Below are 24,707 nucleotides of genomic sequence, written 5' to 3'. Positions count from 1 at the left end.
AGTCAAAGGCAGCCCCCTAAGCTTTCCATAATGCGTCCCGCGAGGAGACAAAGGCCTGCATTTACTGCTGGGTGTCGATAAGACCTATCATCAGTCTGCCATTGGAGGTATTACCAACACACACAAACACACTTACAGTATATGCACACACACACACACATATACACACACTCACATATACAGAGAGTGCAGTAGAGTACTTATTCCTGTGCCCATTCTCTTTTTCCACATACTCACATAAATATTCGTATGCGTGCCAGAGGAGTGAGAGAAGTAGCCGGGCTCAACTTGAATCGAATAAAGGCAGAGGAGTGGACCCCCTGCTGCTTTCCCATCACAGCAGAATTCACTCAGCCTCGCTCGGCTGGGGCATCCACATGCCGCTATACATCATCTGTGCATGTGCGTTCCACCATATATGGATGAAAACTTTAAGTAGGCGATGCCACAACGAGCTAATGACAAAGAGTGCACGAAAACCTGAAATTGCTGTTTATACATAGCACATCTTTACTGGTAAGAATCTATAGGTTAGAATAATCCTGGTTGATGGTGGTTTAATTCTACAAAACTGCAGTATATAAGTCACCAATATCCAGATGACTGATGACTTTTATTCTGGCACAAAAATGATCATTCAATTCATTCAATGATTCATTTGCTTTTTGGTGCTGGGAGAATGGCATCGTTGTTATGCTTTGTGCTGTAAAGGATTTGCTGCAGTTTAGCATACCAGCAGTCAACAGTCGACAAAATGCACACATGCTTAAAATGCAGTCAGAAGGCCAAGAGAAAGTGCCAGCTGTCCTGATGATAGAACTCCTTGTTTACAGTAATAATACCAGTGTCTCTGAATTAATGTGGTATTGACCTATTGATGATAAAACGCTACACATAGCACATTTACTTAACAAGACAGGAGTAAAATGAGGTGCAAGAGAAGGAAGATGGCTGGCTTTCCTATTAGGGTTTTCCTGTGTGTGTGAATGTGTGTATACACTCAGGGGAGGGGAGGACGACGGCACTGCTGTCTAGGTCCTAAGTAGATGATGGACCATAGCTCGTATTCCCATTCCCTCTCATTAGCTCAGCCCCCCGAGAATATATGAGGTTACTTACCTTCCCTTGCTGCGAGTACCCGGCCAAACGGCAAGCGTCGGCTGAGGGTCATTAGCCTCGCTGCTTGGAACAAATGGCCTTCGATAGCATCTCGGCTAAAATACAACAGGAGCAGATTAACCCCTTGATCCATGAAGGATAGCATATTGAACAAATTAGAAAGGATTTTTTTTTTTTTTTAATGTCAAGCCTTTTTTGTCTTAAATTAGCATCTTCGTGCTTGCGATTCTTTTTGCAGCAGCTTTTAAGAATCCTGCTTTTTTTTTTTCAGCTTTGGAATCTCATTGCACTTCAGCTAAACATCACAGTTGTTTGCCTGAAAACAAAAACCGCAGAGAGAGAAGTGGGCAGAGGATCAAAGCCCAGGGAGGATTTGTCTGGCAGATAGTCGCTGGGGTCCTGCCTGTGTAGACTCTCTCTCCCTCTATGTCCTCATGTCTTCATGTCTCTCTATGTGCACACCACTAGGTTGCCCCCTCACACTGCCAGCTTGAAAATTATAGATCATGAAAAAGAACAGTGCAGTCACAACAACCTCCTCCCAGGAGCAGACGCCTCCTTATTACAAAGTGTGTGTGTTTGTGTGTGTGTGTGTGTGTGTACGCATTGTCTTGTATTTTCTTCACTTTCATCTAAGTACCTGGCTTTGTGCAGGTTCTGATATTATTGGTATTTCATCCCACCTCTTTTGATATGGTAAACAATTCACCTCTTGATTTCAACATCCTGCAGCTTTTGTTATCAAAAGACCCTCTGCAGGAACTTTTACGGTCTGGGATCATTCACAAGTGTTCCAGTACAGGAGGAGATAATCCAACAACAAACAATATAAAATCAGATAGTCTTTGCAACCTCAGTAAAAATAACTCCTCACAGTATTGGATAGGTTTATTTCCATCTAAGGTCAATGTGTTCACCAAAAAGTTCTTTCCATAAGGCCTTGGTGAGGTTTGTGGCCTGTTGGTGGGGGGGTGGCTCAGATGTCTGTTTTGGGCTGAAAGACACGCCCAGAGGATGGATATAATTAAGACTAGTGACTTTTTTTTTTGTGAGAAAGGAGGGTGTTTGGGTAACTGCTCTGGGTGGTCTAGCTCTACATGTCTGCGCTAGTTTTATTACAAACAGGCATAATATGGTAAGAACACAGACATATCCGGACAAAGCACAAAGATCTGTGTATATAGTTTGTTCAGACATAAAAGGTAAAGAAATGAAAACAGCCTTGTCACTTGTTTCCTGGCCTGGTACCCCTGTTGGTTGTTTAGACATGGCAGAACAGATTAAAAGAAAAAAGAGCAGCATTAAAAAAAAGCAGTTGGCAGACTTAGCTGACATTTGTAAAGGTACACATACAAATGATTGAGTTTACAAAGAACAACCTGTGAGTTAATGCCCTCAGCTTTGACTTCAGCAACTTTTAACATCAGGCCGTTTATCTGCAAGCCTTCATCTAAGCATCTTACACTTTCATGCTGATCTTTATTTAAACATCGACCTTAAGCCATATGATCCGAGGAAAAGGCGTATATGTATGTACATAAGGTTACCAGAAAGACCACAAATGCTTGTCTTTAAGGTTTTTTTTTGTCCATGTGCACTTTTTTTTTAGCTCAAATAACCTGAGACAAAAGAAAAAAAAAAAAAAAAAACTTAATTGCAGGATTTTTCCAGTAGACAGCAGGCATCTCTTACCCTATCGAGTATCTTACATTTCTACTCTGGGTGGCCCATTAGAAGTCGGAACTCTTGCAATGTTGGTGTTGTTCTTTCCCCATTGAGCTAAACAAGACCACAAATACAGAATGTGCCTTTAATAGGTGTTCATTAATAACTTCTCGTTGGGTTTATTTGTTTGATCCTGCAGCCTTTCTGCGGAGAGAAAAATGTCAACTGGGTCACCAGAAATAGGGTGTTAGCACCTTGTGACTGTGCTGTAAGACTTCAGACACACTGCTCTGTCATTCCTCTGATACAGCACCACACAGTTTAGACAAGGAATGTATGTTAAAGGTAACTGTTTGGGGGAGAAAAAAAAAATCAGGATATGAAAGATTCAGTAACATTGCCTTGGTTTGTCTTGGTTATTTGTTAGGAGTCAATATAAAAGTAAAACACATCAAACAGGCATCTCTTTTCTGACACATTTGGAAACAAACTGTAACTTATACAAGACTTCATTTACTTTGTGGAAAAAGAAAAAAAAAAACTGCAAGGCCAGTCAATCCCACAACAAGGGCTTTTCAAACACTCAGTGCTGATTAATAGCATCTTCGCGTTAACACATAAACACCCTGTGTACCATCAAACCCTCGAACGCTGTTAATTTCCAACTTCTTTTTTTTTTTCTTCATTCGCGTGAATTGGCTCATTTAGTCGGCAGAGAGAACACAGATCTTCATTGTTGCATTTTGTTTTGAGTGGGCCTAACCACATGGGTGGTCCCGGGTTTTTTAATGTACCGAGCAGCACATGGATCCGTTAATGAGAGCGTAAATTGGTGACGCTGTTCCAGGACCTTAATGATGGAGGTGCCCTCACTGGTCTCAGCAAGTCTGCTTACTGGAGCAGAGAGAAGGAGAGATAGAGGGATAGGAGTGGGAGAGAGATAAAACGAGAGAGAAATGGAGAGATGGGGGGAGGGGGGGGTAACGCAGGAGGTACACATAGCGATTTTAGCAAGGAACACGCCATAGAAATGAGCATTAACTGACGGGTACATTAGCTTGGAAGGACAAAAATGGTAAATTGCATGTATATTCTGGCACATGTAGGCAATTGAACAGAGGGGAAATTTAGAAAGAGAAACAAGGGGTGAATTTCTCAGGTGGCATAAAAGGTTTAATTTCTCCTCCGGCTGTGGAGAGCAGCTTTCCTGCGCTGCTCTGTTTCACTGTATTTAACATCAAAGTGAAGTATGAACAATTGAGGCAATTTTTCATCTGGCCAAGGTCAATCATTGTTCTTTCTCTGTGAATGTAGATCCGGCTGAGAAAAATCCAGAGGAACCATATTTCACTGGCAAGTCTATTTTAGCATGCCACCTTTCAACAACCTTTTGGACAGTTTTTTTTTCTTCTTCTGCTTTTTGCGTGTTTTCAATTGTAACTAGGTTTTCAAATCGTACATATAAATTCCAGACATTTTCAGGCCCATTTATCATTAGTGTGGGTTTATCTGAGCTGTCTCAAGATGGCTTTAAATAAAACATGGGAATCAAAAGATAACTTCTGCATGTAACACAATGTCAAGGTTGAATTTGGCTTTGGACTCTGCACCCATATTTACAGTTAAGGATTGGGGGCCTGGTTCTAGATCAAATTTAAGATCCAAATCTCCACTTCTGTTTTCAACACAAACCAAAACTTGAACTGGTTAGGACATATTTGACATGTTTAAACACGCACATTGAGACTTATAGATATCTTTAATAAGAAGCGTCTTCTACCCGCCAACTCTAACTATTGCTATTCCGACTCGCTAGTGTTTTTGCAAGGGATCAAAAGGTACCAAAAAAGGAAAAAAGAACTCTGAGGGATTTCTTAAGAGTACAAACAGCAGGGTGCTCAAAGGAATCATTCATACTGCTAAAGTGGCCTAAAAAAACATTGATGAATATGTCTTCCACAGGAACTTTAATGTGCTTATTGACCACGGTGAACCCGCAGCTTAGAGCAGAGTACACAGTGTGTCTCATTATTAGTCACAATGGGAGACCAAATGGCAGTTGAATCAAATTATATATCAGGGGATGCAGCGAATAACCATGACTAATGGAAAACTATGGTGGGATCTGCCGCTACTACTACTAATGATAATATGTGTGTATATATAATTGTTCCCTATGATGTTCCCTATTGGGTATCTTATAACTTTCGAACTTCCCTGATGCTCCAATAGGGATGTTTTTATAATGTAAATTAGACTCAGTCTGACTTTTGATTGTCCAGTGGTTTGAAAGTGTTTTTTTAAATTTTTTTTTATGGGGCACTCAAGTAGAATTATTATCAGGACCATGAACAACCAGTGATCACTTTAGAGCTAAAGTGAGTCCATTAATCGATTACTCAATTGAAAAGAAGCAAAACAAGCGATTTTAATATCTCAACTTGGGTTTGGAATAAAAGATTAAGAATGAAAATAATTGTTTGTTACAGCCCTAGATCACCTTTTTTCTCCCTTATTCTGACTTTTTTTCCCCTCTCACTCTGGCAGAAAAGAATATGAGGAGGGAAAATGCAGAGTCAGTTTATACACATGGACAATGTTTTATCCTTTTCCACACTGATACTCTTATAATGCTCGGAAAAGAAGTTAAATGCATGTTTGTCAGTTTGCTAACAATGTCTGTATACTCAGTATCTTCAAAGTCAATTATGTGTGGGGGTTTAGTTGAATACCAGGAAGGCTACATTAGTCTCCAGGTTGAACTGATTTTTTTTTTTTCTCCCTTTCCATCTGGTCAACTTAAGATGTTGTACTCAGAAATTCTTTTTGATAATTCATTCTGTCTCAGTGCACATCACTCCCAGCCTCAGCACGCTGTGGGCATGTCAGACACTCAGCGCTATATTGCATTACAGTCAGTCATTATCCCGAAATTCTTTATTGTGTTTAGGGCACCACATAAAAGCACATTAGTGACATTTCAGCTTTATTAGAGGTGACATAACAGCCATCTCAACACACAGTCACATGCATGTTTATCAAGATCTGATTTTACCTACTGCAAAGTGGCTTCAAAGGCTGATTCCATATGTTTGTGTTAGTGGGGCTCTTGTTCTTGAAGCATCGCCGTTATTTTGCTGTTAAACCTCCTAGCCGACATCCAAAGTTTTTTCTTAAAGATGAATCATGTGTTAATGTACGCACATGGTGGCTCCTTGTCATTGTTTCTCAAGACCACCCAGAGTGTATATAGGAATTGGGTTGTGAGTGGGCTGGTTGTACATATAAAATCATGTGTGAGTTCTTCAGAGGGGAAGAAGTGCAGACTTATTATAGCTAATAGTTACACACATCAGTCAGTGCTGTTGAATAATTTAGGTGCACGCAGTGTGTGTGTGTATTACATTTTAATAACACGGTTTACCAAACAACACCTGAATTTATCCTGTGCTTTCTTCTCCTCTGTTTGTTTTCTGCCCAGGTCCAGACATGAAGGAGGCATGTACGCACACACACACACACCCATACAACGGCACCTAGGGTCTGTCTGCGGTCTACCACCATCCTGCCACACACACACACATGCCTGTTACGGTAAGAATCAGAGACCACCGAGTTAGGGGCATAATAGTGGCGTGAATGTGAGAAAACAAACTCATTATCCTGCGCTGTTTTCTTCTCTGACTCTCTGACTCTGACAGGTTGACTTGTTGTATTCCTAAATGCTCTAAATTCGGTCAATAAAAAAAGAATGTGTGTGTGTGAATTTAAGTAGTCTAACATCACAATTCACACTTTGCTTTTAAAAAAAAGGGCTATAAAAAGAAGGGTTTTTTTGGGGTTTTTTTTTAAATCAAAATTGGAATCACTCCTTTTGGAACAAATTGTAATTTATGCATGCATTATATGTTATATAAGGAGTAATTGTATGTGTGCATGCATTTTTTTTTCTGTTTCCATCAGTCAAAACCAATCTCCACAAGTCAAGTTTAACAGCCACACCACAAATCCCACAAACCCCCATATCCAACCCCCTCACCCTGTGCCCCTCCCAGGCTTCCCAGCATCCTGCTTCGCCCTCCATCCAAAAAAACATGCGTGCTGAAATTACAGTGTGTGAGGCGGCATTTTGGGAAATCCTTCCCTCCCTCTCTCTCGTGGTATTTGCCCTTCTTGTCCCTCCTTATCTTTTTCTCATTCCGTTACTGTTTTGAATGGGTTCGGGCAGTGTTTAGTTTGATGTTCATTAAAGCGTCAAACTGCTACCCATGTTAATTTGCATCTACAGTAACAGTGACTTAGGTTCAGATTGAGGTTAACAAGGTATTAATGCAGTTCTAAGTAAGATTGGCCTCTTTGTATTGATTTATTTTTATTTTTTTTAGTAAAAATTACTTGGATGATAGTTTTTATTATGAGTGAACGTCAATGCTTGTGTGCGCTTTATGAAACGTGGTGTTAAAAGGTGACCCAATGTCCTAAACTTCCTGTAACCATACAAATCAATGCTTACGAGTTTGTTTACTATTACTAATGGACATAACTCACTAGTATTTAATTTTTATCCACACTTTTGGTTTAAACGCCTAAGGTCTGGTAGGTCCTTCCCAAGGAAAACGTTTCCCCTTGGTAATAATGATGAGCAGTGGTTGCCAGGAAATAGGGTAAAAAGAGTGTCACCTGCAAAACGTTAAACAGAAAATCCAGCGTAAAACATTTTGGGGTAAAACGGTGATCTTCGAAAAGTACGCTGCAAAAATATTACAGAATGGCAGAATAAGAGCAAAATAAGACAAATTAAATGAAAGAAGAAATTCTGAAAGATTTCTGCTTGTGTGAAAGCTACTTAAATCAGACAGCAGCCCCGTCCTCTTGGTTTCTAGCTTCAGGTTAACTGATGGCACCTCCCTCGCAGCAACCGTGTTACTAACCGGTTGTAATGACACTCCATCCGTCCGACTTTGCCTGCGTGGGGCTAGCTTGGTTAACAGTCGGCCGAGGTGCGGCACAAGAGTGTGTGTGTGTGTGTGTGTGCGTGTCTGTGAGCCAGCTATTAAAGCACTTGAGAGTCAGAGAGGAAAGGACTCGCACTGCTAATGGATGTGTCTATTGATGTTCCCATTTAGCAGAACACTGTAAACGATAGGGCAATGATTGTGTTGAAGACGGAAGGAGGTGGAGGAGGAGTGGAGAGCGGTTTGGCTGGGCGATGATAATGACAAGGAAGGTTATTATTTGGCACCCTGCGGAGTCTCTCTCTGCTTTGTGTGTGTGCGTGTAGAGAGAGAGAGAGAGAGGCACTCTTCGACCATCTCCCTCACTCCTGTCGCTCTGCCTGCTATTGGCTATTATTCTCTTCTCGCTTTTTCTCCCCAGTCCACTCCTCTCTCATGACATTATTCACTGCCTCTAGACTACATCCAATTGTGGCTGTCTCTCTCTCACATCCACTTCTATTTTTTCAGTGACCCTCGCTTTTTTCTTTAATTTACCATGCAAATATCTTTTGTGATGGTAGATAAAATTCCAGAAAAAGAAGTCAGAAGACAGAATAATGCTGCAGAAGTAGCAAAATAGTTTCTTGTTATAAAATTTTTAGGATAGCAGGTTGCCCTTGAAATATTGATTCACTCTCAAGCAGAAATTTTTTTTTTCCCAGCTGTGTATGTGTGTGTGTGTGTGTGTGTGTGTGTGTGTGTGTGTGTGTGTATGCGTGTGTCCGTCCTGTCAGTTCCAATCAGTGTGTGTGTGATGAATATGAATACAGTCAGCCTGCCTGCAGGTTTGGCAGGAGCCCACCTCCAGCTGGACTCAGACCCCTACTCAAGTGTGTCTGTGTGTGTTTTGTGAGCGTGTGTGTACACGTCAACCTGCATCTGTCAGTGCCGTGACAACCTGAGGATGAAATAACGAAAAATATACAACATAATACGCCGCTTGGCACACGATGCATCCAAAGCCTCTCTACAGAGAGGAAGCATCCATTTTCAGCACGAGTGGGGATCAAACCTCTTGCTCTGCGTATTGAGATGTGCATAGATCCTCTAGAGATTGAAATGTATTGAAATTAGATAGAAACACATGTTTGAAACAGGTATTGTTGGTTTTGGTAAATGCTTGCAAATGTTCAGAGGTTTATGTTCTTGTTTCAGTGCACGCACAATCCTGCCTTCCTCACTTCCTTTCCGCCAATTACTGTAATCAGCCCCATTCTTTCCAGTCCAGCTTGTCAGTCCTTGTGTGTGTGAGTGTCTGTGTGTGTGTGTGTGTGTGTGTGCGCCCTCCTGTTTTCCTGTTGACTGCATATTGTTTGCAAGAAGATTAATAGTGTTTAAATTTGTAAGTATCTTCTCAGCGTAGTAAAAGTCCATCTATCATTCTCTGTGTTTGTATTTGTCTGTAATCGCAGGGCAACAGATAAAGAGGGAGACGCCATTCCAGCTGTGGGGAGACCGAAGAAGTCACATACACAAATACACCTACACCCACACACACACACACACACACACAAAGAGCCGGAGGCGCGTGAGCAGGTGAGCATTAAGTCAGGCAGCTAAACAGATCACGTCGCGGTATGATATCTGCAGACAGGCAGACAGAGGAGGCCGGTCTGTACCTGCAGGCAGAGAGCATCAACTCACAGCACCCTCGCCAGGAATTTCCTCCCCCTCCTGAGAGAGAGAGAGAGAGGGAGGGAGAGACAGTGAAGGAGAGACAGACATAAACTGGGGTTTCCATTGAAGTGTTTTTATGCAAACCAAACAGTAAAGTCTGATTAGAAATTGGCTGGCAAATTCTTTTTTTTTTTTTTTTTTTCCAGATACCTTTTAATGTCACAAAATAATTCAATAGCTAAGCATGTCATGAAAGCATTTCAAAACAGAGACATAAATAAATTGTTTAATTTTTGTGCTTTGGGACTACTCAAAACTGTTGTCTCTGTCGCATTAAAAATAGTGTTTTGGAATTTTTTTACCAAAATCAGCCTACAATAAAGGATCCTAACACCGTGACATTAATGTCTTCATATCGAGTTTCTTGTAGCAGGTTAAATCGTCAAAGGTTTAGAAGGTTTTTATATTGAATATATATATATATATATTAATATATTATAATATATTATATTGAATTTCAGCTCATTTTCATTGCGTCTCACAGCTACATTTGCAGTTCCACCTCTTGAAATCTCTGAGCATGCCGTATTCATATTCAATCCATTTTATGATTTCATCCACGTTTTTTCCAAGCAATATTTTCCTAGAATTATCTTCGTGCACCTAAAAGTGAGACAGTGAGATAGAGGAGTGGAAAAAGTAGCACAAAAACTGTTCCAATACCCCCCCCCCTCCTTTAGTTGGTCACATTTTTAGCCCAACATTCTCCCTTAACCTGATGAAAGGATATCCTTTGACATCAAAAAAGAACAGCACATTCACACGCTACTGTTATATCAAGTGCAGATGGTTCTTTTGTTATTTAGGAGTAATTCGATCACGTCCTGTATGATTTGTCTTTCTGCAATTACTAGTGTGTTTTGACAGGCTCTGCGGTACTAATTGTGAAACTTTGACAGTATCCATTACACAAACTTGTTCTGCTAGTTTGCTTTTGTTCGCGCTCCTCTGACATTTTTATTTTCTACTTTTTATAGCTTCCTTTCATTCACAATCTGCTTAGCATATGTGGCCTTTATCTGTGGCGTCCTGTATCACATTCATAGTGATTTCCCTTTGGGAGATGCACATTACAGTTGTGGTTTTCTGCCGAGCTGCTTCACTGAACCAACTGTGGGTTATGTTGTTGCTCAAGAGAGGCTCAACAGTAGTCACTTAATAAGAGAGGGCCATCAGTTCACGTCTCCGGCAATTTACTGCCCCTTTAAGTCACAAACTTGATTCTTGTCCTTGAATTGAAATTGAAGCTCTTTCACTCATTAGGCAGATCCTCCATTTTCTGTGATCTGTTATTCCTTAGCTGAGTTCTTTTTCTTTTTTTTTCTTGTGTTTTTCAAAGCTTTTTATATTTAGCCAGAAGAACGCCTCCTGAAATTTTTACAAGTCACAACTTTCCCCACACAAACTACCACATCCACTTATCTAAAAATGATTCAGTGGTTAAATGTCAGAGCTGTCCGTGCCATTAAGGCCAGCATGTTTGAAGGAAGGACACCCTTGCCTGCCCTCCTCCCCCCTCTGTCTCTTCTTATTCCTCTCGCTCTCTCCCTTCTCCTTCGTCTCTCCCCTTAGTTCGCTCCTCATCTACGCCCCCACCCACTCAACCCAGGCTGGTTTGAGGGCTGATGTGCAGACCTTGTCATTCAGATTAGGGCCACATTGTCAGCTTAGAGCCCTTCTCTCTCTAGTTGCGTGTCCCGGATCTTTCTTCCTACTGTCACCCTCGTCCTGCGGCCAGAGAAGACCTTATAAAGCAACATTCCTTCTCATCCACTTCTGTCAATTCCAACACTGTCACTCAAATCACCGTTCGGGAGAGTGGAGAGAGGCTGAGTTAGCGGTGTCCCTCGCAGCAAGGACTGTGCTTTTTGGTCTAAGCTTGGGTGACGTGTCAGCATCCAGCCAACAGTTTTTTGATTGAGGTATTTTGAGTTATTTTTGTAATATTTTTGCTCACAACTGACAAGCTCTCAGATGAATACACTGACTGCGTTGCAAGAGGAAATGACAAAGTAGAAGCAGCTCTGTGATCCAAAGGAGAGAAGAGAAGCAGCACACTCTTCAGTGTCGGGCATGGAGTAGAAATTCAAGTCTTTAGAAATCTACAAAATGCTCTTGCAACACTCATTGTGTTTTGCTTAATAGTAAAGGCACAGTCATATTTATCAACGGTTTTCTGTGTGAATTGAGTATTTGGCACAACACTAGATATCCATCACATCATCTTAGTCACTCCTTATTCTGCACTGCAAAAGAGTCCCAGCACCATATTTATCATCTAACCACATCTTGACTCACTGCAAGTTTTGTTGTCGTGTCGTATCTAATTGCTGCAGCAGCTCTGTGGCATTTGATTTTTGAGCTTCTCATAAATTCTGCACTTTTTTCTTATGACGAGGAAGAGTGATTCAGCAGCATGTATTCAAACCTTTCATGCAAGATGGTGGACAGTTTCTTTCCTGGTATTAGCACAAGCACAGCCACAGCGCCACATCATAGCAAAACAGCAGACTCTATTGATCTGGATGAGTCGACAGTTTCATACCCGGCGTCTTCCTCATCTTCCACCTTGCATGAAGCCCTTGAGGCATGTTGGTGCCTCTCTAGAGGCCGCGCCGCTGTGCTTCAATACAGCATATGATGACTAGCTGCAGCCTCCACCCAGGTGCTGTTTACTAAAACCCGCTATGAGTCAAGAGTTTCAAGATGACTTCCCCCTTCTAACTGCTAGTTGCAGTGAAATAAAATGTGCTCCCATGCACTCACACTGTCTTTGGTGTCATAATAACCATGTGTCATGGAAGTTAAGAGTGCATGCAGCACTTGATGCCATTGCCAGGAGTTAAGAGGAGGTGGAGCAAAGTCTGCTCTGCTTCTTTTAAAAAAAAAAAAAGGCTGCAGTACAAGAAATCACAGGGGCCAGAAATTGTATTAATAATAAATCTAATAATAAATTGTATTTTATATATATCTCAGCATGTTTGTTCCTTCGTATTAATCTCTTTTTCTGTCTTCTCTCCTCAGATACAGTATGTGAATAGATGATGAATATATTTGAAAACTCTTGGACCACTAATGTAAATAGAGAATAGATTCATTTTAAACATTTGTAGTTCTCTGATAAGCCTAGATGGATAGCGTTATCAAAGTACGGTAAAACACTCATGACTTTTTCAGTGCCCTTCCCACTCAGAGAATGAAAGAGGGATGTAGTGAAAGAGGGTGAGAGATAGAAGCTTCTCCACCCACAGAGAAGACTTGCTCTCTCTGCATCTCTAAGCAGACTGTCATCCCCGGTGACCATCAGGTCTGTGCTCGCCCCAGTGAACATTCAACGCTGTCGGTGAGTTTGGGCTAAATTGAAAAAACCATCGACCGTTGATTGTACCCTGTGGCCAGCCTCTGTCGCTCTCAAAACAAGGAAAGAAAAATAGGTAAAACTTGTGCAGAGACAATGACTTCTTCAACAATCACACGAAGACCACTGCATTCATCCTCCATGAAGAAACAAAAAAAAAACCTCTAGCTTCCAAACCACAGCAAAGGTCACAATCAACATTCATTGCTGTCGGTGGGTTTAACTGTGTGGAAGAGCTCACTGAACGATGAATGCAACTGTGTCCCAGATTTCATCCAAACGTCAAGAGGAATAGCGTCACAATATGCTGATGATGGCATTATTTATTTCTTTGCCTGTCTCACCCCTTCGCCTCCCACCAACAACAGGCACACATGGGCGGCGTGAATTGACAGGCAGTTCAGATTGCATCTAGATCACACTTTGAAGCGGAGGGGTCCGAGTCTGGCTACAGCTGCAGAGGAAGGAGAAAAAAAAAGATGCAAGAGATAGTTGGGGGAAGATGACCTTTAAAGAAAACTACTCTGAGTACATGGCTTGCATTGCATCTACAGTCTGATTCATGATAATTGTAAATATTACATGAAACATAAACAGCAGGGATATGAGCAGATGCATTCCAACATGGCAAGTGACCTTTTTGGATTAAAAAGAAAAAGAAAAAGATTTAGACATTAAAATGTTATCACCTTGTTCATGATAATAAATGAGATCAAATGCAAATCTGAATATTTTTGAATGTCATCACTTTTTAGATGTTGAAGTCAGTTTGGTAGAACCGATTCTTTCTAATAGCTAAACAAACAAAGCTGCTTTCAAGTCTCTCTGGCGAACCAATCAATAACCGGTAAGGTGTAAAAGTTTTCATTTTTCTGTGTATTTGTTATAATACTACATGCTTGATTTGTTGTATTTTACTGTTGTATTTTGAATAAATTGTCACCAGTTTAGACTTGAGTGGAGTGTTTTTCTTTGTTCTTTAGCTCTGTGGTTTGGTTAGATGTCAGAGTTGGATGAAACAGTCAAAACCCAGTACTTGAAACATTTAGAAAAGTAAGAAAAAAAATAAAACCATGTGCTGTAGATTGATGCAGTTCATGAAAGCAGCACACTATTGATCAAATGCCTATTTAAATCTAGTCATCATTGCCTTGGACTTTTTGTCTGAAGTGAATGTCAATGGCTCTGACTAAAATCACATTATACTGCAAGAAACAATACTGAACAATTAATTAACAAAATAAACGTGCTATTTTACATTTTCTTTACATTCACAGTATTTCTTCATATACATTATTACTTGAAATACTGTAGTGCAAGTGGTCCTGTACATTTTTATTCGTAAGGATTATGCAGACGTTTCAGAAATGTCCAGCAGATTAACCAAATTGCATATATACAATGTATATAGAACATAACATCACAGTTGTGACAAATGCAAACACAATCCCCAAAAAGCTGTCTTATCAGTCAGCACAGTTAAAAACATCTTGACTCCACGTGTGACAATGAAACTGCAAACAAATCATGCTGTTTTTGTCACAGTTAGTCCGCCCGAATTCAGTCAAGCATTAATGCACCGACATTTATTTATTTACTAATATTGTTTTAATTATTTTAAATGATTTATTTCTACTAAAATCTAAGATGAGGGATAAAATGTAAATAAAAAGAATATGAAAAAGTTTTAGTTGAAGCCAGCTGGTTATCCAGATTGCCTAATTGAGAACATGTTTTGCAAAACACAATCTGAGACACTGTAAGATTCTGGTACATGAAACTTGAGTCATTTGTATTTTCAAGAGAAAAACATTTTAAACTACGTCTAGACTGTGACCCTGCCTTGTATGAGTGGGAGTGTGCTTCAGCTCAGCTCATTTGTCCTTTTCCACCACGGCTGGCTGATAACAGAAACACAGCAAAGTTTGTGCCTTCATGTTTACCTGCTGGTGTAGTCTAGTTCCGTCTAAAAATGATAAAAGTGTGCTGATAAAACACCCATGCATAATTAGATACCGCCAGTTTTTCAGTCTGCTAAGGGCCAATATGCTTGTTTCTGAAGGCTTCTGTCCCGTCTAGTTGTGAAAGTACCTGCACAGAATTTCAATGAACAACTAAATAGTGCTGATTCTGTATCATAACCACTGCTTGACCAGCAGAAATGAAGAACAGTGCTGGTGCAAGTGGAAAACCCCTCTTAGTTTCATTTACACATCACATGGTGTGTAACTGTAATTTTAACCTCTCAAAATAGCCATGCATCATAGTACTGGAGATGCACAGCGTTTTTTTTTCTCTTCCAAATGTAATGCTATTCATGCCATTATTACACACTATTTATTTTGCACATTTAAAACCATTATCTCAAGAGTCCAAATTGTGAAATGTGTGCACGGGAAAGCAAATATTCAGATGAGATATGCAGCCCTGCTCAGGCAGGTAATGTAATGTCTCACTGAGCCATGAGGCTGACATAAGACATGAGTACATTCAAGAGGACATCCATGCTATTCATTGTATAAACCACATTGATGCTTGTAAGACAAAAAAAATAAAAAATCAGCTAACCACAAGCAAGAGGCTGTAGATCTATGAAAGTGAATGAGTCACGATAACAGTAATTGAAAACCATTGTTTCTAAATCAGACGTCATCATTCAAGCAACAAAGAAAAAAATCATCTTATTGTTGCAAAGCAAACGGCTTTGTGGTGCACGAAAGACAAAGTGGTAAACATTTGACCGCACTGTGTCTTAAGAGATTTACAGATATTAAAATAAACTTAAGGTTGTGAACACATTGAAATGGAGTGTTTGAATATCTCTCTAAATAGGTGACATTAGACTTAAGCATCACATACATCTCTCAAAGAAATATTAAACACAACGCAGTATATTAAACAGTAATGTTGATGAATCATACGGAATGAAGACCGGGGCTGAAGAACATTAATGACTTCCTTCGTCCACTAGAGGGACACCAAAGAACAGGACATGAAAAGGTCAGGTTTGTCATTTTTTGTATTTTACTACATTTAAATAAATGCATATTGCAAAAGGGACAAAAAAAAAAACATAGCAGAAACAGTAGAAGTTAATGATAACAGTGAAAAGATAGCATTTCAGTGCATCTATGCACAAATTATTACATGTATGGTTACACATGACTACTTTTGACAATAAAGAAAGCATATCAAACATAGATCACAATAACGGGGCTTTATTTAAAGAACTATGAAACCCTGAAAACTGAAAATGTGTTTGCACGTGTAATCATTTTACAACTAATGGTTTTATGGTTTAACTATTGTAGGAAATTTTCATGAAATTAATTTCATGATTAAAAGTAACTGTGTTACATTAGGTGTTTTATTCCCGTATATGATCTTCTGCTTTGATTTTTTTTTTCAACCAGAGGATTGGGATGTAAAAAAAATATTATAAATTATCTTTTCATTTGTTAATTAGAAAATATTTGCACCTTCAAGATAATTGATCAAGTTAACCTGAGGAGAATGAGAACCACGAGATGAGATTGTTACACAAGTTTTCAAGAAAACAGTGACTTCAGTTTGGTATTTCTTTGACTGATAAAGATCCCTTTTTTTCCACTGATTTTACTAGCTGACAACATTATGTAGATTATGACACCAAATGATAGCTGTAACACAATGATGTGAAACACAAACTAGTTCTGCTACTAACTTGTTCCGTCTACCGATCAACAGTGTAAGTGCTTATGTACTACAGACAAAACAAACCATACTGTTATCGACATATCAACTTCTAAAAAACATGTATATTTGCAAAAACCTATCACTATTGGCAGCCATTATATAGTGCTAATGCATTTTTAAACAATAAAACAGCACAAATCCAGCCATGTAAACAACTGATATCACATTTTACACGGGACGTTTCTAAAACTACACACAAAACTGTTGATTTATCGAGACCACTTATCACGCTGTGTACCAGTCACCAACCTCATCATCATTTTTTTTTTTTTTAAACACCACAAAAATAATCAGTCAATATCAGGCCTGTTTTGTTAATAATCTCCCAGCTCCTTCCTAAAAATATTTTTAATGCATAATACATAAGCCTGTCTATGTGCAATGTGACACCAGCTAACTTGATTATGCCGAAATGCATTTTATATTGGTTGTGGATTCACTTGATTAAATAATTAGTACTACAGCAGTCGGAGGCAAAGTGTCCTACTGGGAAGAACGTTTTTGGAAAATAACTTTGTCGTGCTAGTTTCTCAAGACTTCTGAAAAACCTGATTTCCACATCATCTTCATGTTTCACCCACTTTGTCCCCCTCAGTCTATAGGCTACAGACCTATCATCACTACACCCTTAGGTTTCTTTTGTGGAAACGTTATTTTTGTCACATGTGGGCCGATAAAGATACAAGTAATGCAAAGTGGAAATGTATATAAAGCATTCACACGAACCAGGATTAACTGTCTACTGCTGGGGGACGGACAGATTAGAGTTCATGTATAGCAGGTAGACAATTAAATGATGGGTAACAGCTCAAGGAATCATGGTTTTGTAAACCTCACCCAACTCCTGAGCAAAAAAAAAAAAGTTTATAGAACGAATGCTTTGTACCCTGGACTAGTGGTATATTTCCCCCTGTGCATTGTCATTTTGCTGCTGTTCATACCTCCTCCGGTGGAGTCACTACTGTCTGATGTCTGCTGGTCTGAGCTGTCTCTCACCCTCGGCCAGGAAAATCTGCATAGCCCGGTAGAGCAGGTGGACGCCCAGCTCCCGCTTCCTCTTCACCTGCCAGTTGGACACCACCCCATAAAAGTCCCCTCGCTTCTGATTGGTGAGCATCTTCAACCCTGGGATAATTGGAGAATTACGGAGGTTACTGACATGCTGGACTTGTATGAGATTAATGATTGCGGTTTCATTTGTCTTTATGTAGGGATGTAGGAAAACAAACAGCCATGCATCATACTTTCTAATATCAAAAGTCTGCAGTCTATCAAAATTTAAATTCAATAATAATGGGCGAGAGCAGTCATGACATTACAGGTGCTTGAGCTTCACATTTGATTTCTTGACAATGGTCACACTTGCAAGTTTCAAAAACACAAACATGGATTTAACCAGTGAAATATTGATGTGTCCTCTAGAAGTCCCTCATGTTGCTCTTCACAACCACATCCCTCTCCTGAATCGTACTCATTTAGCTGTGTCAATGCAGTAAGTAAGTCTAGACCAATGCCCTGATACAAAACAGACGGGGAATAAGTATTTCAACAGGAGTTTTCCAGCAGATTACATCAATGTTTGTCATTTAACAGAGGTAAGTGGCTTTTAGTTTCACCGTACTCACCAATGGCCTCCACCATGCAGGCCTCTCTCGTGTAAGCCTCCACTGGAATGACATTCTGGAAACAATGTAGGGAGATGACGCCCTGCTCGGCGTTCCACACCTGAAGGATGTGCTGCACTTTGGCGCACAATTTCTGTCATACAGAGAAGAAAAAGCACAAGGTTTTGTATACATATTTTACATTATATTTTACATTTCTTAATAAGATTGATCGGTGTGCACTGCCTTACCTTGGACGTCTTGTCTCCTTTGTAGTAGTCTAAAGCCTCATACAGGTGACTGTAGGGGCGGGAGCGTTTTCCTTTGCCCACATAAAATATAGCATGGACAAATGTCTGGAAACACTCCTGTGGAGTCATGGTGTGACTACGAAATGGGAGGTTTTTCGTCACTCTGGCAGAGAAGAGAAACAAAGATCCATTTCATCAAACTTGGAAGGTGAAAGGTGTTTAAGCGATGACCGATGTTCAGTTCCTAGTGTCAAGTCTTAACTACCCACACTATTGTCATACAGATCACGTTTGAGACACAGTTATTACTGTTGATTTTACAAACTGTTTGTCCTTGTGTCCATTAATCTATAAAATCAGCTGTTTTGTTAGTTTTAGCTCTGCTTGCCTTATAAGAACTGAGCCTGATAGATAAAAAGACACCTATGTGGAGATTAGTTTATATTGCTCTTTTGAAAAAGACACTTGCAAATTTCACTTGCATTTTAAACTTTTTTGATCACCCCAGTGACATTTATGATAACTGACACCTGACAAAAATTGCTACTTTCTGATTATAGGGCAAAATATCAATGTATGAATTCCCAAAACAAATCCCAAAATGATTCTTGCTCGAGATCTAAACTCGAGACATCTCATAATGGCCGTTTTTCATTCACAGCACGGCCTTGTGCCCTAATTACAAGCATCGGAATTGTAGAATCAAAATCAAGCAAATCATCAAGCAAAATAAAAGTGAAAAATTGCTGTGAGGTTCACACCATCTTTCCTTGGAGGAGTTAAAACATTGCTAAGAATAAAGCACTGATAAACACAAATCAACATGAGACACGGCAGACCTTGGGTCGAGCAGCAGGTAGTTGAAGCTGGACTTGATGATGCCCTCCCTCCACTTTCTGTTTTGATCCGGTTGGTCAAACTGCTGGCACAAAGCCTGCTCGTCGGCGTGGCAGTGAGGCAGCTCGAATGTCCGCAGGGCCCGACACAATTCTGGACTATAACCTAACTCTCCAGAAATAAGACAACACAAGAAAATGACTTGCTGTGTCAGTGACAGCGATGATAAGTTGAGTGTATTAATATGCATCGTTCGTTCAGTGGTTCTAACCTAATCCACCCACAAAGCGGTGCCTTCTTAAATCGCCAGTAGTGCTGAGCTTCAGCACAAATAATGAGTTTATTTTTCCATTTTCATGCTTCTGTATAAGTCATTTTACAGTCAACTAAAGGCCACAAACATTTCACTACTTCACAGTAAAAAAAAAAACACTTATATAGTAACATAATTATGAATTTAGCATTAAAAAGCATATGTGCCATTTATAGCCTCATACATTCCCCATCTCATCTTAGAACTGCTCACAACCCAAACCGCAAGTTCAGAAATACAATCATTACCTAATCATAGCTAAATAGCTAAATTAGCTAAATAGTAATCGAAAGTGTGAGCAAGAGTGTTACCCGTTTGTGGCTGGTCTGGCTGCTTCTGGTGACGTGGTGATTGGGAGTTTGACTCCAGCAACAGACGGCACAGCTTTCGCATGTAGGTGGGCCTGGTCCGACTGCAGATAGGGCCTGGGCTCTGCCCAAGCTCTACGAGCCTCAGTCTCAGCTGCTTGTCAGTCATCCCTTTGGTCTCTGGCAACAAATCCTCATCATTTCCCTCCTTCTGTACCACCATCTGGGGCTTCTGGTTCTCCTTCTCTCTGTTCTTCATCATGTCAGTCTGCATGGAGCGCCAGTCATACAGGACGGTCTCCTCACTGCTGCTAGCGCTCATGCTGGAGCTGAGCGAGGTGTTTGCTGTCGGCGGGACATGAGTCTCGATCAGCTTGTGGCCATTTTCTGTATCAGTGTAGAGGTACTCCACTGGCTCTTCCAGATCCTGAATGAGTGGTCGCCCTCCAGGCGTGTAAGACAGGTCAGCCAGATGCTGTGGCCTGCGGCAGCTGGACAGACGGCTCATGCTGTATCTGGGGGTGCATCCAGTGCCTGGAGTGCAAGAAAGGTCTTGGTCCTCCCTGGACCTCCTTGGGGAAAAGTAGCTGGAGCTGGATGAAGATGACACAGAGTCCGGCTGAGAGCTGCAGTCCTCAGTGATCCAGACATCTTCATTTTTTAAGCTGCCTATTTTGTCCTTACCGGGGCCATCATTTGCTATTCTCTTTGTTGCCTCGTCTGTACTTGTCAGATCATCAGTCAGAAAATCTGCGTCTTCAGCAACACCGTGGCCTTGCATGGCCAGTATAATCTCGGCAAGGTTTCTTTCATAATCGTCCAATGAAGAGTCCTGATTTTTCTCCAGTACTACTGTGTCAGATAAAGTCTGCGATTCATCAGCAGAGTCAGTTACGCTCTTGGAGAGAATAAGAGTGTCAGCTTGACTATTGCTGACACTTGAACCTGCTCTGAGGGTGCTGGACTGCGTGTCCTGGCAATCAGCAGACAAGGAGCCTCCTCCTGTGCTACTCCCTGAATAGGATGGTGTAAAACAAGGTGCATGTGGTGAACTGTAAAAGTCCTCGCTGCTCTGAGACCTGGGTGTCTGGCGGCGTGATCGAACTGGTGTCGGGAGTGTCTCCTCGAACAAAGAGGACGTGAGGAGGACGTCTGGGGTTCTGCTCGTTCTCAGTGAGCAGCGACTCAACCTCGAGCGAGTCCTGCCTGTTACAAAGGGACTTGGTGTGAATGGAAGGCCAAAATGTTCCTGTGTCGCTTCCGCTGCTTTATTCACGCCACCATTATTTGAAGTCTCCACTACGGGATCACAACAAACTTCAAATATGTCATTGCTTGGATATTTTACTTCAAACAGAGCCTGCTTATCAAGCATATTTGGCGAATGCTCTATAGTTTCAGGCTTTGAATCTAGCTGGGATTCTGTTTGAACAAGAGTCCCATCTTGCCTTGTAAGCTCAGAATCAGAGTCAGTAGAAATCGGAATCTTTTTGTTAGTTTCAGCCCCAGCAGAAACCTCCTCTACTTTGGGGAGTAAGAGACGGCTTGGGTGCACAGAAGCATCCAGAGCACTGGTGTAATGGTCGCTCTCGCAGCTACTATAATGACTACTGCCAGTCTCACTGCCGCTGCTGGCGACACAGAGACGGGCTGGTTGTTCAGGTATATTCATCTGGGCCTCTTTAACATCTTTAGCTTCCTGTTCATCATCACTTTCTTCCAAAGCACAGTAACTCATGACTGTTTTCTCCATGTCATCTTCTGTGCTCTCGCTGCTCTCCCGGCAAAAAACGTAAACATGATCCGGTGACGTGACGTCAATGCCCTGCTTGTGTAAAACAGTGGCCATCCGTTCTGAATCCAGGAAGTCAGAGTACTCAGACAGGTCAAAAGGTAAGGTGCTCTGGCTGCCAACAGGCTGCTGTTTGGAAGGTTCTGGACTGAAAACAGGGAAATATTCATCCACATCTTTGAAGCTCACGCTCTTGCGGCTCGCTCGCCTGGAGGGAAACGCTGGGAGAGTGTCTCTTCTGGAGGGGCAGATTCTGTTATCAGTTGTAGCAGGATGTTTATTTGTTTCTGATCTGAACACGTCATCATTAGCAAATAAATCATCCTCTTTAAGAGTCGGCATTGCGGCTGCAAGTCCCACTGCAGACATGCGAGTGCTTGATAGTATGGAGGGACCTTCAGGTGCCCAATGTGAGGACGAAGGATTCAAGCCCTGGCTGCGATGCCTCTGAGTGTCCATGTCAGAGAGTCTGTTATATGGTATTCCTCTGCAGCTTGGCCTTCCATTTATGTCAGATATGTTGAAAAATGATGAGCGCCTCGTGCTGCTCAGCGGGGCCTCGCCAAAGTCACTTATCATAGACGAGCAGGAACTGAAGCTGTAGTCTGATTCAGGATAGCCGGACGTGTCTGTTTGGTCTGAATACACAGCTGTGGAGAAAAAAAAAAAAGAGAAACACAGTTAATACACTTCCTGCACTGGCGAAAAATCACCACTAGCCAGACCAATTCATGAAAACAACATGGCTGCAACTTGTCTGATTTCATTTTAATACACTAATAAAAAAACTACATTATGGCAATATACCTTGAGTTAGTTTTTTCTTTGGCTGGGAAAATAATGAATGCAAATGCTGTCAAATTTTGAAGTATAAAGTATTTTTGCCTTTGTTCTAAAAAAAAAATTTAAGACATCAAATTCAAGATCAATACTGGTAGAGTCTCCATGTTGAAATGCTATAAACTATTCAGATAGATTAGTCAGATACGTGTTTTTGAAATTTCAAGGAATTTATGGAAGTTAAGACTTTAGATTGGTTTATGATTAGTACAACAACTGTGGTATTACTATGATATGACAATCTCCTTGCAGCCAAGCACAATGTGAAATACTTAACTTAACTTACTACATTTTACTGTGCCGGAGATACAGTACTACTGCATAAGTATCGTTATCTCCACGTTTTTCTGTTATGAGACAACACAAACTGGACAAAGTACCTTAGCACTGACGTGGTATTTTTCAGGAATAAGTTATCTCTAACATGATAATGCCTTCAAAGAAACTTTCTTACAGTACTGGAATTGAGGTAAGTCGTCCTCCTCTGTGTCCACTGAGCTGGCCTGGTACTCCCGAAGGAGCTGGGAACATTTGCGATTCTCCTGTTGCTCTGCAAGCTGCCCTGGTGTATTTCCTTCCTACATAAATGAAGGAAAGAACAAGCACAAACACTTAAAGCCAAACATCGGTGGATATTTTGACACAGCTTGGGTATTTTCTGTGTATTAATTCAGCTGCAATACAGACCCATAACAAGATTTCAATCACTTATAACAATAGATTCATCTAAATGTTTATGTGAATGCATCTGTGTGCATTTAACTATGAATTGACTACCAATGTCCGGCTCAGCTGTCTGAAACTTGGTCGATGTAGTTACCGTATGAAAAATGATTAATAACATTCAACAGTTCTTACATTATCTTTACTGTTTGGGTTCCCTCCATTCATCAAAAGCAGCTTCAGATTTTGATAGCAACCCCACAGTGCAGCAACGTGAACAGGAGTCAGACCGTCTGATGATCTGGGAAAAATACAAGAGAACAAAACTTAACATCACACATAAAAAAAAAAAAACATGACATTACCGCCATGCTCAAAGACAGTCAGCAGTATCTTGTGTCTTTATTTAACATATATTCAAGGGGGACGGGATAATCTGGAAACCATGATGGAAGAAGTCACTGCAGGCTTACTGGTGCTGCATCAGCATCACTGACAATGCTGAGGAAGGTGATCTAACTGTACCTGATATTGGGGTTTGCTCCGTGTTGCAGCAGTATTTTCAAGCAGCGTGTGTTCTTCTCAGTCTCTTTGCCAACAGCCAAGTGTATTGCAGCCACTCCTTTACCACCCACCAGGTCGGGGCACGCACCTTCTGAAAGTAGCAGCTGCACAGATCTATCAAGGAAGAGAGATCTGTCACCATCTGATCATACTGTGTATTGTTTTGGGGCATACAGCTTTAGTGTTTAGGAAACAAAAGTAACTTGTGATGTTGTGTAAAACATTGTAGTCAATAAATAGCGGATTAAAAAAAAGTATAACTGTTTATACAAAAGCCCTGTGGGTAAAGCACCGAGCAGTGTTAATAGAAAGTGAGCGCTGACGCATCTCATCAACAGAAGGCATGTGTGGACAAAACAAAGAGAAAAGGGGGCTGAGCTTCACCTCGGATCTCCATCGTTCACAGCTTTACAAAGTTGGTTTTCGAGCCTCCTCGTCTTTCGATCCATGACCGACGTTATATTTTGAAACTTCCCTCCTACGGTCGTGTATCAGCATCTTCTGAATTAGCCCATAGCCCGTCCGGCGTGCAGGAAGTTATGGATAACTTCTAATCGAGGCTAGCAGGCTAAGCTAACAGCGACCGAAAGCGTGCAGAAACCTATTCAGTGCCTGCACACATTTAACTACGTTTTTATACACAGTTACCAACAGCCAGTGTGGGTTATTCGTAGTTTTGTCCCGTGAATACTTGACAGCACGTGTTGTTTTAAAGCTGTAGTCCAGTTTTCACGCAATGTTTTGGGGAGCTGCACGACTATTTTGATTAAATTTCCCTCCAATCACACAGACCCGCCTCCCTGCTGGCAGCAGGCGGAAGTCCCGCCCACACGCGTCTCTGATTGGACAAAGCGCTCATCTCCATCCAATCAGGTGAAACGTTAGGTGAGAGTGACACGAACGTTTCAGCCGATACTTGGGATCAATTTTCTGTATCACTCCCGTCACCTTTGTTTACCTCATGTTTCAATACAAGTATCACAG

General features: G+C 41.0%; 1 protein-coding gene across 1 annotated transcript; it reads right to left on the bottom strand.

Annotated features, from left to right (window-relative positions):
- Nucleotides 1-16,948: 16,948 nt before the first annotated feature.
- LOC139202668 (serine-rich adhesin for platelets) lies at nucleotides 16,949-24,206 on the bottom strand. Its single transcript, XM_070832214.1, has 10 exons — nucleotides 24,108-24,206; nucleotides 23,685-23,837; nucleotides 23,355-23,460; nucleotides 22,951-23,074; nucleotides 20,082-22,306; nucleotides 19,901-20,042; nucleotides 19,246-19,414; nucleotides 18,407-18,569; nucleotides 18,177-18,309; nucleotides 16,949-17,676 (listed from the first exon to the last, which is right to left on the bottom strand). The coding sequence occupies exons 1-10, from the start codon at nucleotides 24,170-24,172 to the stop codon at nucleotides 17,510-17,512; spliced, it is 3,447 nt and encodes a 1,148-aa protein (XP_070688315.1). The 5' UTR covers nucleotides 24,173-24,206; the 3' UTR covers nucleotides 16,949-17,509.
- Nucleotides 24,207-24,707: the final 501 nt, after the last annotated feature.

Source organism: Pempheris klunzingeri, chromosome 6, assembly GCF_042242105.1.
Source record: "Pempheris klunzingeri isolate RE-2024b chromosome 6, fPemKlu1.hap1, whole genome shotgun sequence".
Lineage (NCBI taxonomy): Eukaryota > Metazoa > Chordata > Actinopteri > Acropomatiformes > Pempheridae > Pempheris > Pempheris klunzingeri.
The sequence above is the reverse complement of the archived record's forward strand: the minus strand, read 5'-3'. Positions and strand labels throughout refer to the sequence as shown.

Bases quoted from the DNA above. Each gene is read 5' to 3' on its own strand.
- LOC139202668 (XM_070832214.1), bottom strand. From the start codon at position 24,172: ATGGATCGAAAGACGAGGAGGCTCGAAAACCAACTTTGTAAAGCTGTG. The intron at 23,838-24,107 runs GTGAAGCTCAGC...CTTCCTTGATAG, and splicing joins GTGAACGATGGAGATCCGAG to ATCTGTGCAGCTGCTACTTT. The intron at 18,570-19,245 runs GTCTGCCGTGTC...CTTCTCTGCCAG, and splicing joins TACCTGCTGCTCGACCCAAG to AGTGACGAAAAACCTCCCAT.